The 17,647-nt window shown below is 36.6% G+C and overlaps 2 protein-coding genes across 2 annotated transcripts in view; one reads left to right on the top strand and one right to left on the bottom strand.

The window, feature by feature from the left end:
* LOC139119221 (carbohydrate sulfotransferase 11-like) overlaps positions 1-17,647 on the top strand; it is a 233,798-nt gene that overhangs the window by 123,660 nt on the left and 92,491 nt on the right. The window lies entirely within an intron of this gene.
* On the bottom strand, positions 3,124-3,477 carry LOC139149786 (uncharacterized). The gene has a single exon (XM_070721768.1). It carries the CDS (start codon positions 3,475-3,477, stop codon positions 3,124-3,126), a length of 354 nt encoding a protein of 117 aa, XP_070577869.1.

Genomic DNA, 17,647 nt, shown 5'->3' with positions numbered 1-17,647 from the left:
TTTTTACTAATGGTTGATGTTTTTTACATGAACAGCCTTACTAAAAGAGAAGAAATGGATCTAGAGAAAATAAAGTGTTGATGTGTATGTTTTAGACAGTAACAATAATAAGTTAAAGCTTAAAGGGAAACAGTCGTTCGAACTACGCCTGTGTGAGTTTCTTGTTAACAAACAATGTATTTCGTGCATGATATCCAGATGCAACTCATCATCATAGCTGCAGAATTTAAATTATACGATGTAGATTACGACAGTCATGTTTTAACTTTCATCAATCACCATCGTACCTAGGATGTAGTGTTAACATTGGTCGTATGTGTCCCATACGACCTTTGAATACAGTTCCGATGACTGTATCTCTTTAAACCTTGAATTCAAATGCCTTAACTCCCGTTTTTACACCGAAATGAAACACCTGGTTTTATCTGAAACAAAACATCTAAGAATTAAAATCTCAAGAGTCGCAGGAATCAATGACCGACAGCGCAGAAATGCTATCAATTGTAAGTTTTAATTATGATGCAGCTAGAAATGTATATTAAAAGTGTCACTTTTTGGTTAACAAGTTTAGGAGGTGTTTCTTCCTCGCAAAGGGAAGCATGTGTCTACTTTGCCTTCTTCATCTTCCCAAATGTTAGTGTTAATTTCTCAAAAGTTAAGATTTGACTTTCGTTTACAATATCAGGCCAAAATGGAGTCACGTCAGCTTAAACGAAGTGATTGATATCTTAACGTAACTAACTCAAACGTGTGAGTTGATTTGTATCGAGGTGAAACTTTTTACCTGGCCTCGTACACAAAGCAATGAGTAATGTTCTACATTATGGCTCGGCATGCAGTTTGCACTTTTTCCTGCCTTCAAAAAACCGTGCAGTAAATAATGAAACGTAGGATTTTGACTTGAATTTGTGTATTAATTGAAACGAATAGTCGAATGTAAGCAAATAAACGTCAAAGTAGCGGCAGTCATGTAACTTGATTAAATTACAATAAGGTCAATATGCAAAAGAATTGCCTTTTCAAATTATCCGGTTTCCTACCATATCCATATCTGGGGTCCAAGGTAAATGACGGGCTTCACGTAAGGACATCAATTCCTCCCTGCCGTGAAAATTGTATGCCTTGCTAACACTGAAGGGTTGCTTACGAGAGCTGTACTTTAATCTGGATAGAGTAAACAGATATTATGTGAAATGCATTCAAACATGACAGCTTTTTAACCTATCTGTTCTCGCTAGTGCTCATAGCTTGCTGACCAACTAACAAAGAATTTCAAAATTGTAACTTGTCTATTTGGAGACGTTGATATCCACTGCACTACAGGTAACGTATCGTTCAAACTCTCGTATGCTCAAACTTACGAATGCTCTTTTGGTCTAACATGTAAGGGTCAGTGAAGGGTCTTCAGTTATATATATATATATATATATATATATATATATATATATATATATATATATATATATATATATATATATATATATATATATATATATATATATATATATATATATATATATATATATATACATATACATATACATACACATATACATACATATATACATACATATATATAATATATATATATATATATATATATATATATATTTAGAAGTATACAGATGTCCTCGTGGGAAATTACAGAGCTCAATGTTAAAGCAGAGCGTTATAAATAAACAGATTACTTCAAGTACAAAGTAATGAAATCTATTACTTAAGTTTCATGCATCTTGCAATCCTCATATATATCTGAGGATTGCAAGATGCATGAAACTTAAGTAATAGATTTCATTACTTTGTACTTGAAGTAATCTGTTTATATATATATATATATATATATATATATATATATATATATATATATATATATATATATATATATATATATATATATATATATATATATATATATATATATATATATATATATATATATATATATATATATATATATATATATATATATATATATATATATATATATATATATATCCTTGTTTATTTTTCCGCACCTTTAAAGTAACATTTTATCTTCCTTTAGTGATGTATTTGACAAATTACGTCACAAGCATTGACCGGACGTCGAATCTGTTCACACACGTGAGCTAATGTCGCAGCAATACCTGTATGTCTGTCTGTCAGTGTCCGTGTCTCTGTGTGTCTGTCCGTCTGTTCGTGCGTCAAATATCTCAAAAACGGCTCGTCAGATCAGAAACAAAACTTGTACATAGATTAAGGATGCAAAAGGCAAGAACTGATTAGTTTTTGGCAGTTGTGGCTTGTTTACTCTTTGCTCATTTGCATAATTAGGATATATATTAAGATTGACTGCATACAAGTTGATGAGATTTGCTACATATGTTGATAACACACCAAGATATATCAGCTGTGAAAGGTATTAATGGATGACATGAAAGATAATTGCTAATTCGCATGTTGAATGATCTTTCTTAATTATGGACATGTATCTGAATTGATGTGATCAAAATTGAAAAATAAACTTGGTATGTATATTGGAGATACTATGATTTAACGATATTGAAAGTCATTAACGTTTAAAATTCATCCAATTCCTAATTTGCATAATTAATGAAATTTCCTAATGAGGGATATATATCTGAATTAACTTGACCAAAGTTGACGAATTTTGCTACATATATTGAATGGTATGACACAACATTCTTGAAAGTCATCAAGCATTTTGACTTCAGTCACGTTCTTAATTAATGCGAATAATACTGTGCCGGCGTAAATAATCAGAAAATATAGGTCGTTTGTCGTTCTGTTCCTAAGCGAAGACGAAGCCTATGTTTACGCTTAATTGTGAGGGGCAGTCGCTTTGGGTTTCCTTGAGGAAAGTTTGAGTTAGGCCAAGAAAAATAAAAGTTTTTTTCTCGTCAATTCAGACCCGCCGCGTAAATCTTTTTTCTGCTCATGAGGAAAAAAATAAACGCAAAAATACGCAACGATAGTGCATAACACAGAGCTGTATAAAAGAGAACCGTAAACAAAATAATTGAAGTATCTCATTATAGTCTAATTGTGATCATACTGAAGCAAAAACGACAAAGACTTCCTATAAGCCAAACAGTAAATCCATAAATCTATACATTGTTAAAATTATGGTTGAATTCTCAGCTTGTACATTTCCTCATAGCAGAGTTGAGAATCTCGTACTGCGTCTTGAACCACTTCAGGAAAGTCAGAGAGATTGTCATCCAGCTGACCCGATTCTAATTCAGATGGCTTCAAAAACCCTTTGCTTGATGACACCGTTCGGTACCATGCCTCTCCCCAGTCCCACTCTTCGACCGTACCAGGCTCCCAGTGTAACATGCTTTCTCTGAATTCAAATCCAACATCCTCGCAGTACATCTTCATCATGGCAGCTGGATCATTGAGTAAATCATCAACATCGATGATCAATGCTGTTTGACCTTTGACATCTCTGATGTATTTGTATAAGTCCCACATTCCGCGAAACCTGAGCTCAGATGGAAGGAGTGGACTATTCCAACCATAAGCATCTATATAGGCCTTGTAAAAGGAAATGATAGATTTAATTGGTTGGCGTATGAGGAATGAATGTACAAATCCTTCAGGTAATGAATCGTATCTTCCAGTTGCTGGTATAACATATGCGTGATCTTTCATAAAGACACCTCGATATCCAACTGCAGCCCTCTGAAGCATCTCTTGTACATCACTAAACTTACAATCAGGCTGAACTTGTTTATCCATAAAGTGTGGGAAGCTCCTTTCTTCTCCAAAATATGCAGCGTTGGAGTACAACTCGTGATAAACTTTGATATCACCAAGAGCCCGTATGGATCTTTCAAATACAGTCGACATCCCCTTCGGTACCGTCCATATTACAGCCCTCGGAAACTTGTGGTCATGATCATTCATTTTAACCCTGAAAATAAAAAAAATAACTTCACTTTCCAGTTGATCATAATGAAACTGTAAAACTGCTCGTAACCATCGGTTACTCGCAGCTCGTGGTTCAAGGTCTGGCATGCGGCAATAGGTCATCACTTTCTGCGCGCTCCTATCATGCTCTGTAATATTACGCGTTATTTCGTCGTTTGCCAGTCATTTTCTTGGTGACACGGACATTTTTACCGTACACCTTTTCCAGGAGCTATTTTTACGCTCGCTGCTTTATGGACTTGATATTCAATATACTGGCATTCCTTTCTTGTTTTTAGTTACCACAGTTTTTATCGATTGCAGTCACTGTCTGATTATGAGATATTTTAGGTAACAAAACGGATAAAAATCTTTCACTGAACAAAGCCAAATACCTCCTGCAGTGGAAACACAGACGACGGCCGGGCAGACATCGTCCTACATGGGTCATTTATACATTCAGACAATGAAAACACACAGAGAATCTCCTTTATTTCCTGGAATAATTTTGTACACTAAAACAAGGCTTTTTTAACAGGTTGAAGTTTTGAAACGCAAGTGACTCCCCTCTTTGCTTTTTGAAAAACGCATGACTCTCTTGGCACTTTCCGATTTCAAGTGGAATTAAATTGGAAATTTAATTGGAAATATTTATTTGATGTTGATGGCCGTAATGCAACACGAAACCATGAAATAGACCCAAAGTTTGTAATCAACAAGTGTAAATACTTTTTCTTTCTTTTTCGTTATTGATTTAAGAAAATGTCAAGCTTGATGACTTAAGTGGTTTTCATGGAAACATGACTGTTAATATTTGTACCACATTTGTGATCTGCAAGTTCAAATACCGTTTGTAATTAGGTTGTGCGTTTAATTACTATGCACAATATTGATTTTTTTCATTTGAAGAGAAATTTCATTTTGATAAAGGAAACTGTTGTCCTTAAATGGATCCTATATTTGGAATCACAGACATCAAATACGCTGATGCAATAAGGGAGCGTTCAGCTATTATGCCGAGGGTAGGCCGGCAAATTCTTCCTGCGCATCAGTCAAAATAAGTGAACCCCCCTACCCATTGCACCAAAAATTGATGACTCCCCTTTTAAGATGACAAAAAATTTCATTAACCCCTACCCCCACATTGCTATATGGCTTGAGTAAAGCTGCATACACAAACACCTCGGGGGCGATATAAAAAAGAGGTTCTCAGATTTTTTCAAATGACCTTCCTTACAAACTCACAAGGTGTTAATGTTCAAATTTCCCCTTCTGACTTGCTATAATTTTGAAATTACCCCTCAAAGGGATTGGACAGAAATTAGAGGCGAATCGCAATATTTTTGCGCAAGCGTATGTGTACAAATTTTGTTATTTGGATTTAATTGATAATCAGCTGTTGATAATGTTGATTCACTATATATGGTAGTGTATGAGAAAACTATGTAATACTTTTTCAATACAAAACTATATCTATGAATTTATAGATATTTGACAATTGACATAAATTTACTTAATTGGAATAGGGTTGTTACAACTGGTATGTGGAAAAAAAAATTGACTTTAGAATTTCACCAAAATTGTTCTTATGAGTCAATGATAAAATTGTGAATAATTTTTTTTCAATCAAAAACTTGGTATACTTGTGCATATACAGACGTTCAATAATTAACATAATTGTACTTGATTAGAATATGATGGTTAAAGGTGCATATTATGTGTACAAGAAATCTGATTTTGGAATTTCAGTGAAAATGTTCATCCACTATACATGGGAGTCTATGAGGAAAGTATGAATAATTTTTTTCCAATACAAAAATAGGTAAACCCATGTATTTATGTACTCTCGATTATTGATATCAATGTACTTGATTAGATTAGGGTGGTAACAAATGGATGTGTTCACCAGAAATTGGATTTTGGAATTTCACCGAAATTTATATTCACTGTATATGGGAGTCTATGAGGAAACTATAAATAATTTTTTTTCAATACATAACTAGCTAAATCTGTGTATTTATAGACGTTTGATAATTCATTTTAAAGTACTTAGTTAGGCTAGGATGGTTAAAGGTTGATATGTGTGCAAGAAATTGGATTTTGGAATTTCACCGAAATGTTGATTCACTATACATTGGAGTCTATGAGAAAACTATGAATAATTTTTTTACAATGCTAAACTAAATTAATTTGTGCTTTTATAGGTGTTTGATAATTGATACAAATGTACTTGATTCAAATAGGGCATTTGAAACTTCAAATGTTGACAACAATTATGATATTGGAATCTCACGTAAAAGTTCTTTTCATGGTACTAGTAGTCTACAGGCAACTGTTAAATAATTTCCCTGACAAAACTTGCTATATCTCTAATATATAAGTAATAGGCATTGTTCATTGCCCTCAGTGAGCTCAATGTAAAATAAGACAAGCCTAAGAGTAGCCAAGTCAATATGTTCATGTGACAGATAATTATACTTTTGTTCAGATTTAAGCTCACAGGTAAATGACTTCAGAGAATGAAATCATGCAATGAATCTTTTTTATCTCTCAGAATATTTCTGAACATTTAAACTGCTTTTTGACGGGACGGATACTTATGAAAATTAAGTGATCCCCTCTGAGCTGTTTGAAAAATACATGACCCCCACCTTTGCAGTTTTCAAATTTGAGGTGACCCCCCTGGATTTTTCCGCCACACCCCCGACAATAATAACTGAATGCTCCCTAAGTTTGATGAAAATCCTAATTCTTATTATCATGAATATCAAAAAACAATAATTTTGATATCACAAACCGGTTGCCATAGAAACACATGTTAACAAAATGGATGCCATATTTGCAATTAGAATCATGTAGTACCTTCATGACGCAAGTTTGGTGAATATCCAAGTTGAACTCGTTTATTATGATTTTAAGAAAGCGCAAATACCCTTCTTTGCATATACCACAAGGTACATAGGACTTTCAGAGTACCAGTATGCAACATACAGCTTACTGTGACAAATGACCTACATAAGGGTGAGGGGTCAAGGTCCATAGTATGCTTTATCTAATAAACTGATGGTCTACCAAACATTGACCAGATTTCAATGACCCGTTTGTCTATCAGCACGATCAATTCCAGTGACACATTAGAGTGTAATTTTCCCGCTCATAATACAGTGAATAGACACGGTTTGTATGGCATGAACCTATGTTTTTACCTAATATTTGTTTGGATGGCATTAGCTATTGCATATGTCAGGGTCTGCAAAGGTTTGTTTTTGTAAGACTGGCCGGTACGGGGCCAAAATTATCCCCATTGTTTTCAGATGACTTCAGGTGACCTTTGACCTTCTGACATATCTCGGCAACTACAAGGACCAGAGGTTTAGTTTCCATCGAGTATTGATCAGTATGCGATATTATTTTTCTCTGCGTTTTTCGGTTGTCCTTGTGCTGCCTTTGACCTACTTAAGCCACTGTCAGTAATTGCAGCAAACACAGCTTTTGTGACATACGTCATTCATTATGTACATACTTCATTTAAGGTTAATCGATAGGGAAAAGGACTGTTCTCTGCAGGAAACAAACACGTATACGACCAGAATTTATTACAAAATTTTAGGATAACATTTTGCCGCCAACAGCTAGGCTGCATGCATTTAATTTTACTTGATTTACACTTCAGCTGTGAATTGCTTGGACCTCGTCAACGCTGCTGGCATCTGTAGTTCAAGGTGTATTTCCATACACGTTTGGACATGCAGTGATCGCCTGGGCGTACTTAGTGTGTACAAAACCTTCTGTCTCTTTTTCGGAATAGAAACATTGAAATTAAAGTTGAATTTATAGATTGACCTAAATACCGTAGTGCAATGAGTCACTTAATTGATAGGAAGGCTGGATTGTTTCTGTACTACCAGTTTTGCTCCTACAGAGCTATCAAAGTTTTCGACTGACCTTACACTACCGGTATCAGTGGTCTTTTGCGGTAGGCTTTTTTATCCAATGGCCTCAATTGAATATCGTTGCCCGACATCCACCACACTTGAACGTCTCGGTTACCCAGACTGCTCTGCGGGAGCTCTTTTCCGGTTTCCCTGTGTAGGGGCTACCGGAAGAGAGCCCCACTGGGTAACTGAGACGAGAACAACACAAAATGGCTTCAGAAGTAACTGCAGAAAAGAACGACTCGGATGCGCCTTTTTATTGAACTGCTGGTGCATTAAAATGTCATCATATATGTGACGGGATAGATATTCGCGAAATTTTATAGGGCAGGCCAGGTGGCTAGCTAGACTATCGGTACTTTTTTCCTGTCTTAGCTTTTAGCTGCTTTTAGTAGCGACACAGTCTGTTCAGGTGAGTTCTAAATTCGGCATTGCCATACAAAAACGCAACCGAGTTTATAGCATATATACCACCAGTTGCGACGACAGAGAAAATAGACACAAGGGAGGGACTGTCGATAGTCCAGAGAGCCTCGTAGCATCATCATATCATCATTATCAAAATCGCTATCTATTCAACGCTACGAAAATTGACATCCATTCAACAAAGAACATTTAAGAATTACGTTGTTTCCAATACCTACCGCCAGTATTCCTCACTTCTCCCTTTGGCGCTCAACTTGAGAGTCAAGTCTACTCTTCAGAATAAACTTTGATTTGCACCATAATACCAGGTTATAAGCAAAAGCGCCCTCTTGTCCGTTCAACATTTTTCCACTTCAAGACCCGACCCGTTGCCCTTCATAGCGAAGCGCGTCCGATTGCAGATGTACCTAGTCTTTTTCTTCACATATTTTACTCATTGGATTAGCATTGAGCCTCGGGGACAGATATTCGGACTCTCTAACTCCTTCAAGTCTTTTCTGATCTACCACATGTGGAGGCTCATTTTGAAGCCCTATAAGTCAGAAGAACGTTCACCGTCTTAGTATTTTAACATAATGACCGAAGGTCATTATGTAAACGACAAAAGTCAAAAACCACTGGATAAACTGCGTCGATATTGGTACAGATCTTTAGACCGTGTTGAAGGTTCTGATTTGTTAAAATGGAGCCAAACAGAGCAGCGGTTAGATAGTGTTGGGAAATTGCTAACCTCCCTTTTTAACTAATTGATTTTTAGGGGTCTTTCATATATGTATTTTTAGAAGGTACACCAATCCTGCATTTTAAACTGTTTTATGAGTTGTGGAACAGAAATGTGGTTTTGATGAATGTTTAGAAATATGCAGGACGGCTGATTCGAAGTATCAGTCTTCCACGCTCTTTTTGGCAACAAAAGCGATAAAAAAACATATTTCATATTTTAGATTCTCACATTTGAGATGACCCTAGGCATTTGTCATATGACTTAGTCACATGACTAACTACTTGACCTATTTATACGCGCATTGATTTCAAGACCAGATGTTCTATGTACATGATATAGTGGCAGAGATTTGTAGTGTCGTTCAAACATGGTCTGTTAGCATGGAAATAAGATTTGTTTGTGACTTCAGTTCACTTCTCATTGATAATGGTGATGCTTTGAAAGTGTACTGACCCATGCTACATAGGAACATTTTTTGTGTCCCACAACTGATAACAGCCTGAGACAACAGAAGACTTCCTGAAAATTTTTATTGATGTTGTGTCCCAACATTATCTCACATCTGCTCACTTCAATCAAGTAAACATCCTTGAGTCAATATACAGACTTTGACATTCACATTCCAGAGATTAAGTATCCATGACGTCACATGTTACAGTCTTTACTGTTAGACAATGAAGTTATAAGTTTTATTTTAGTCATCAAGCTAGCACCAGCACATCTGTCCTGAGCATCTGTCTGTGTGTTCTCACAGGAAATTACAGGGAACAAAAAATTATCTGAGAAGTTTCTCTCCTTTATATAGAAGCTATATTACAATTAACCTGTCATAGATGGATTGCTCTCAAATGATCTGAAACACAGTTATTGCCCATTAGCAACAAATCTGTAGCAAGATTTATGTAAAGTTCATGAACTTACACAAGGTCTTAGACAAAAAGATGACCATGACTTTGCTGCCCTACTTGATCATCTTGCCCCCTTAAATTGACTTTAATATTTATAGACCTTTGTCTAATATAGATGGCAGGCAATATTGGCTTTACGTTTCCACCACCATGGTATTGACCAATTCCTGTGGTGGCCTTCTACCAGCCTTTTAGCATTAATTTCAGTTGATTCCTATCTTATCTTCAGTAACTACTTTCAACATTTACTTCAATCAGATTTCCTTAGCTTAGTTATTGAACATTGAACATTATTGAAAGTCATTAAGCTGAAGCAAAAACGACAAAGATTTCCTATAAACCAAACAGTAAATCCATAATCTATACACTGTTAGAAATTATGGTTGAATTCTAAGCTTGTACATTTCCTCATAGCAGAGTTGAGAATCTCGTACTGCGTCTTGAACCACCTCCGGAAAGTCAGAGAGATTGTCATCCGACTGACTTGATCCTAATTCAGATGGCTTCAAAAACCCTTTGCTTGCTGACACCCTGCGGTACCATATCTCTTCCCAGCTCCACGCTTCGACCAGACCAGACTCCCAGTGTAACATGCTTTCTCTGAATTCAAATCCAACAGCCTCGCAGTACATCTTCATCATGGCAGCGGGATCATTCAGTAAATCATCAACGTCGATGATCAATGCTGTTTGACCTTTGACATCTCTGATGTATTTGTATAAGTCCCACATTCCACGAAAGCTGAGCTCAGATGGAAGGAGTGGACTATTCCAACCATAAGCATCTATATAGGCCTTGTAAAAGGAAATGATAGATTTAATTGGTTGGCGTATGAGGAATGAATGTGCAAATCCTTCGGGTAAAGCATCGTATCTTCCAGTTGCTGGTATAACATATGCGTGATCTTTCATAAAGACACCTCGATATCCAACTGCAGCCCTCTGAAGCATCTCTTTAACATCACTGAACTTGTAACCGGGCTGAACTTGTTTATCCATAAAGTGTGGGAAGCACCTTTCTTCTCCAAAATGAGCAGCCTTGGAGTACAATTCGTGATAACTTTGATATCACCAAGAGCCCGTATGGATCTTTCAAATACAGTCGACATCCCCTTCGGTACCGTCCATATTACAGCCCTCGGAAACTTGTGGTCATGATCATTCATTTTAACCCTGAAATAAAAAAATAACTTCACTTTCCAGTTGATCGTAATTAAACTGTAAAACTACTCGTAAGCCGCGGTTACTCGCAGCTCGAGGTTAGGGGTCTGGCATGCGGCAATAGGTCATCACTTTCTGCGCGCTCCTATCATGTTCTGTAATATTACGCGTTATTTCGTCGTTTGCCAGTCATTTTCTTGGTGACACGGACATTTTTACCGTACACCTTTTCCAGGAGCTATTTTTACGCTCGCTGCTTTATGGACTTGATATTCAATATACTGGCATTCCTTTCTTGTTTTTAGTTACCACAGTTTTTATCGATTGCAGTCACTGTCTGATTATGAGATATTTTAGGTAACAAAAGGGATACAAACTTGCACTGAACAAAGCCAAATACCTCCTGCAGTGGAAGCACAGGCGACGGCCTGGCAGACATCGCATACGCTCTGCTATGCTATTCAGCTTTCCAAACGAGTTGGGTATGTGAGTTGGCACGTCATATTCTGAATCCATACCAAACTTAAAATCTATTAAAGCCACGCAGCGTTTCTTTGCTTTAGATCCTCACTATGCCGATCTGCGTCTTACTCTTGTATAGTCTGCTAATATGAGCATGCGCAATAGAGTTCAATGCCCTAGAAATCAGCAACGTTCTGGGTTGGATCGTGACACTCGTGCATTCGCCGACCTCGACCGTTCTTTTATGAAAATGCGCTTAGTTTTGACGGAGTATGAGTAAGATGGATTTCCTGAAAGTTGTACTGTAAAGCGTAGAGATTCAGCTTTTAACAAAGACATGAATGTACCCCACGGTGCCCTCTGTTGTTGAGTGACTGACTGTGGACCTAGAACTGGACTCTGATGTGGCTTATATAGGCTACCTGCTACACTTGGAATAGGGAATGTTGTAACACACCTCATCCGCAGTCTGTATTCTAATTCGCCAATTGATAGTCACGTGGGATGCGTTCTTTTTGTGCTGATCCACGTAAACGACGTCATCAGGCATCATTTGTTGGAACTGTTGCCTGCCGGGCATCAGTTCCGAAAATGATGCCCGCTGACGTCAAAAACGATATTTGACGCGAACGCGCACCGGAATGTAAACAAAGATGTCGTCTGCGCCCGATCGAAACGATAATCCAGACATTTCTTGGTTTATCCTACTTTCTGAAGAAGAATTGAATGCTTTGGTTTCCAACAAGGACTCGATACGGACAAAACTATAATCAAAGGTGCATTGAACGTTTTGTAGAAGTATTGCAATCTTTTAGGAAAACTGTTTCTTATTGAACCACTCCAACATATTACATCATAGACCTACATGCGACAAGTTTTGTGTATAGTACGTTCTTATGCATGGCTACGGATGAGGTGTGTTACAAAACACATATTGACTGGCATGAGGGCAACAGCATACGTCTTTAACCCCTCGGGCCTGTGAGTCACCCCCAAAAACAGACTGTTTCCCTCGGCCTACGGCCTCAGGAAACAGTCTGTTTTTGGGGGTGACTCACAGTCCCTCGGGGTACAGACGTATGCTGTTGCCCTCATGGCCAGTCAATATGTGTATACTGTTTCACGTTGTTCAGTTATTTGGTTCAAAATACTCATCTTCCTTTCCAAACAAGGGTAACAGACTTTTGAATTGTGACTTAAGCATTAAAAAGATGTAGTTCACTCGAGAAGATATCCGAGAACATAGCAGAACGTGAGCTGAACAGAGAGTTGACTTTTTTACTAAAATACTATCTCCAAGCCTCTGTAATTTAGCCATCATTGTGGCCAGTTGGACTTGTTCCCGTACCCGTTTGGCACTCGCCGGTTCAACACCTTGTTAACATTTGATTTAATCACAGACACATAGCGAATCAGTGAAAGAGTTTCCACTATAAGCGGCATTAGTTTTGTCCATCATGAAGAATGGACAACAAAAGATTTTCTGTACATAATTTATATATTATATATACTGCATAATTACACATGTTTCTAAGAGACTTAGCAAGGCACGATTTCTAGTCTGTTGTAATATAATTACAGTGTCTACTAGGTGGTGAACTAGTATGTACATATTGACATGAGTCGACCAGGCGTGGTGTTGTATTCTGTACAGCACATATGAAGGTCAAAGAAAAGAACTTGTAGCTCTTGTATAGCTAAAATAATATTGGTCTTTGTTGATGGATTCTGACGCTTTTTTGAGGATGTACACAAATAATTACAGCATCTTCTGCAGATTAACTCTTCTTAATCATAACAAAATAATTTATCTGTATCCGTATATTAAATATCAGATATAGTAATTGAGATGCAAATGACAATAAAGATTATTTTGATTCCATCAAATAATGGCGAAATGTTAAATATACTATTGGCATAGTATCGTAACGATGTTAATATGCCATTTTCTAGAAACATTTAACAACTTACTTTGACCGTTGGCGTGTAATCCAAGTGTTTTGTGTGGTGTGTATATCTGTTGGTCAACGTGTAAAATATATTCTAGGCCTTCTCAAAGCTTGGACCTGACTTTAGTCACATAATGCTAAGAACCTACCATTGCAACTCTGCTGGTAAAATCTGTTATCCAAGTCTGTAAAAACTTGTCAAGACAAGAAGTTAACAAAACATGTGCAGATACACATGTGTTGAAAAAACGGTTTTATATATATATGTATATATATATATATATATATATATATATATATATATATATATATATATATATATATATATATATATATATATATAATATATATATATATAAACGTGTTTTGTAATATGACAGGTGTCATATTACAACACGTTTCTATTTACATATTGACGGTTCCTTAAAACAACTCCTTCGAGAGAATAACCAGTGTTAAATCTGAAGTCTCTTTAGTGGAAGAAAAAGGCAAAAAGGAAGGCGCAAACCAAATTCAACTGATCCGTTAGCTCAGTTAGTAGAGCATCCGAACTCAATTCGGGGGACATGGGTTCAAGTCCTACATGGGTCATTTTTTCAAGCCCAAAAATTTGCAGTGTAGAGATGATCGGATATAGTTGTGTGATTTTTCTCATTAGTTTATAATATATATATATATATATATATATATATATATATATATATATATATATATATATATATATATATATATATATATATATATATATATATATATATATATATATATATATGTATATATATATGTATGTGTGTGTGTGTGTGTGTGTGTGTGTGTGTGTGGGTATGTGTACGGTATAAAGTGACGACTTACACTCGTTGCAATAATACAAAGTGACGACCTGCCGGTAAAGTGACTACCACTCACTTTGTTTTTTTAATCGGAATCGATTCCTGGATGGTTATTTTACCATCCTGTGAAGTTTTAGGTCATGTTTCACTTTGACCGGTAAACCCACCGTGTGCGTGTGTATACTTTTCCCCGTGTGTGTACTATGTTGTCTATCGCCACCTTCTGCTAAATATGAGAAATACACACAGGTGTTACACACACGGGACATAGGGTTATCTCGCCAACAATTGTCAATTTGATAAGTTTGCAACATTGTGTCAAACCGCTGTACGACGAGCGCGCCATTTTTAGCCCATTTACGTGAAACATCAGTGTAAGGTGTCACTTTGGTGGATGGAAACCAGTCAACAACTGATACATTGTATCTTAAAATTGGATAACCTATACGACGCGCACGTCCACTGTACTGGTATGATACGTGGCACAATTTTCACTACGGTGGAATATTTTCGTAAAATTTCTACCTTTTCTAAACGTAAACTCTCCCAAAATGTGGATATTTGTTGAGTAACTCCTTGAGAACATGCTGGGGTATCTGCAGCAGTAATATTTTGAGTAGCCCATTAAAATATGTCTCCTAAATTGTTCTTACATGCTGCTCTTCAAAGTCAGAGATTCTGACTAAAGGAGGCTATATATAGCACTTAGGGTTGGCGCAGGGTTCGTCAACAACATCCTGTACATGTTTTAAAGATAATATTTTATCATTGAACTGAAGTGTCCTAACATTGAAGATTTAGTCTAAACTGGTTTACCCTTTTGTCGGAAACAAAAGTGCATTCAGCAATGTAACCTACAAACTTATGGCTAAGCATAGACCCCGAGAAACTCGAGGATCTATGGGCTAAGTGAAGAAGTAAGCAAAGTTAGCTTTATGATGGGTTGACAAGCACGTTGGAAAGATAAATCACAAAATAAAGGTACCATGCAGACAATATCCTTTTTACCTTACAGTTCAGTCCCGATATCACTGTACTCACAGTTGTCGAATCTACACAACATATGTATTAAAACACAAAAGTGATTACACGAACAATTCAAAGCGCGATACATGTATGTTTTCTTCTTTCACAAATTCATATTTATTGCAAAGCATATATTGCAATGTCAACCTGTAAATGCTACAAAGCGATGGCATTGCTATTTAATTTGTCATATACGGGCTCTTTTCACCGGAGCATGCCAACTGATCGAAAGACGCGTCGCTCTGACTGATTTAATGAACTTAGAACCCACAGCCATTTGGAAAACAGAACTAAATTCTACGGTCACCTATTCAGAGTGTGTAGGTTCTTGTAATACGACCGGAGGTAAGACGGGATGGTTCCGTCCTTCTGAATACGAACCATTGTGCGTTAAGATACATAACGTGAACGCCGCCATAATTCACAATTTTAATGCAGCAAAGTGTCGGTGCACTTAGAACAGTGGATTGAAGGCGTAAATTAGATGTTGTTTTCAATTGAATTAATCAGTTGGTTCGACATTAAAATAACTTAATGTACGAATTAGACGACAACTCACTGTTTAGATGAATCTATTTGCTCAAAACTTAGATGCAGTGTTATAGATTTATTGTATTAATCAGATAACGATTTACTAGTGTTGGCTTTTCAATTAAATAAATCAGTTAAACGAACGTATAACCTGTGATAGTCATATTTTGCGGATGAATGTTTGCAATCAATAAAGTGTGCCTTTCTAGAGTGAAAGAGTTGAGTTTTCTCGCAAACATTCAACGACACTGCTACATGTGCACGTATTCATCAATTATGTGCAGTAAATTTAGATTTTCTTGATGATTTCCGCTCAAAACACGATTGGAACTATATTTGGAAAATTGGATTTTTATATTTTTCAAATTTCTCAAAAGTGTTAGGTGCCGTATAGCTGAATGTTGCAATATTACAAATTACTCATAAAAACAAGTGTGTAATGTAAAAAGAAAAACAGATGAGATTACATCTGTAGATTAAATTGACATTACTTCATCATCCAATTATCCCAAATTAGTTCCAATCGTGTTTAAATAAGATAAGAAAACTTGTAAGGTATCATTACAAATTGCGGCTTTATTTCTACTAGGAAAAAAATCAATGATTGAGCCCTCATATCTGTCCCTCGGGCGCATTCTACCTCAACACTGTTAAGCAGTTTTTTGTAAAACGACCGAAAAGGAGGAAGAGGCACGACCGTTCGGTACTTTCCTCAAATTGTTCGGCAGACAAGGCCCAATATTCTCTGGCAAAGCTCCGACTGGCTGTTGGCCCAGACAGCGAACTCTGACAAGTAGTTGATAGAGGACAGTATATTCAAACTGATTTCCGACCCAGATACAGTAAATATTGTTAATGAACTTCGGTAAATTTCTTTCTATTTTTGTTTCAAGAAGGAAAACATTCTTTGGCAATTTGATCTGAGGTGTTTGTAATAATAACGGAATGATAATTTTATTTTTCATCCATGATGAAAACTTTAGTACGATTGATTTTAGTGCTATACAGCAAGAATCGCAAACCGTTATCAAAATTTCAGGGAATTTCGATGCAATCTGAGACTTATACAGCAATAGACAGTTTGGAAACACGTTTTACGTGAACACGTCACGTCACGAATTTCTACGACGATGCATGTACGTGGAGCCGGCGTCGCTTATTTACTTGGAGACAGCTGTTTTTACGTATTTCGTAAACGTTTATATTTATTCTCACCATTAGGTATCGGAACATGATATAAACTATGGATCATTCATGCACGTTGTTAGTTGGATAAATGATATAGTGACATCCTCAAAGATATTCATGTTTTTTCGTTATTTTTAATGTGCAATTTCTTCCTCGATTTGCAGCATACCGGATAACAATTGAGCTAGCCCTGTGATGCGGAAACAGACTACGGGGACCCAAGCCGAGCCAAATCATTTCTTGCGCGTGCCATATGAACGGGTGACGTGACGCGTAGAAAAACGGAGTTTCTCACGTGAACGTGTACGCCAAATTCAATGTGGATTCTACACGTTCACGTAAAACGTACAGTCAAACCTGTCTAATACTTCTGCTTTACCCGAGATAGTAATGGTACCTATCAAAGTCAGTAAGTTATTGAAGTAAAATGAAAGTACCGTGAAAATTGCCAACTTGGACAACTCAAAAACGGATTATTTTACCCAACAAGGTGAATTTTACGAGGTACCTGCATGCATATTAGAAAGTAAAGAAGTATGCATGGTATGTAACTAAATGACAAAAGTGAGATGACACGCGTCGGAGAGAGAAAT

This window comes from Ptychodera flava, chromosome 2 (genome assembly GCF_041260155.1).
Source record: "Ptychodera flava strain L36383 chromosome 2, AS_Pfla_20210202, whole genome shotgun sequence".
NCBI classification, from domain to species: Eukaryota; Metazoa; Hemichordata; class Enteropneusta; family Ptychoderidae; genus Ptychodera; species Ptychodera flava.
This window is presented reverse-complemented; position numbering and strand designations above follow the sequence as displayed.

Coding starts and splice junctions, on each gene's coding strand:
- LOC139149786 (XM_070721768.1), bottom strand. CDS start 3,477: ATGTGGGACTTATACAAATACATCAGAGATGTCAAAGGTCAAACAGCA.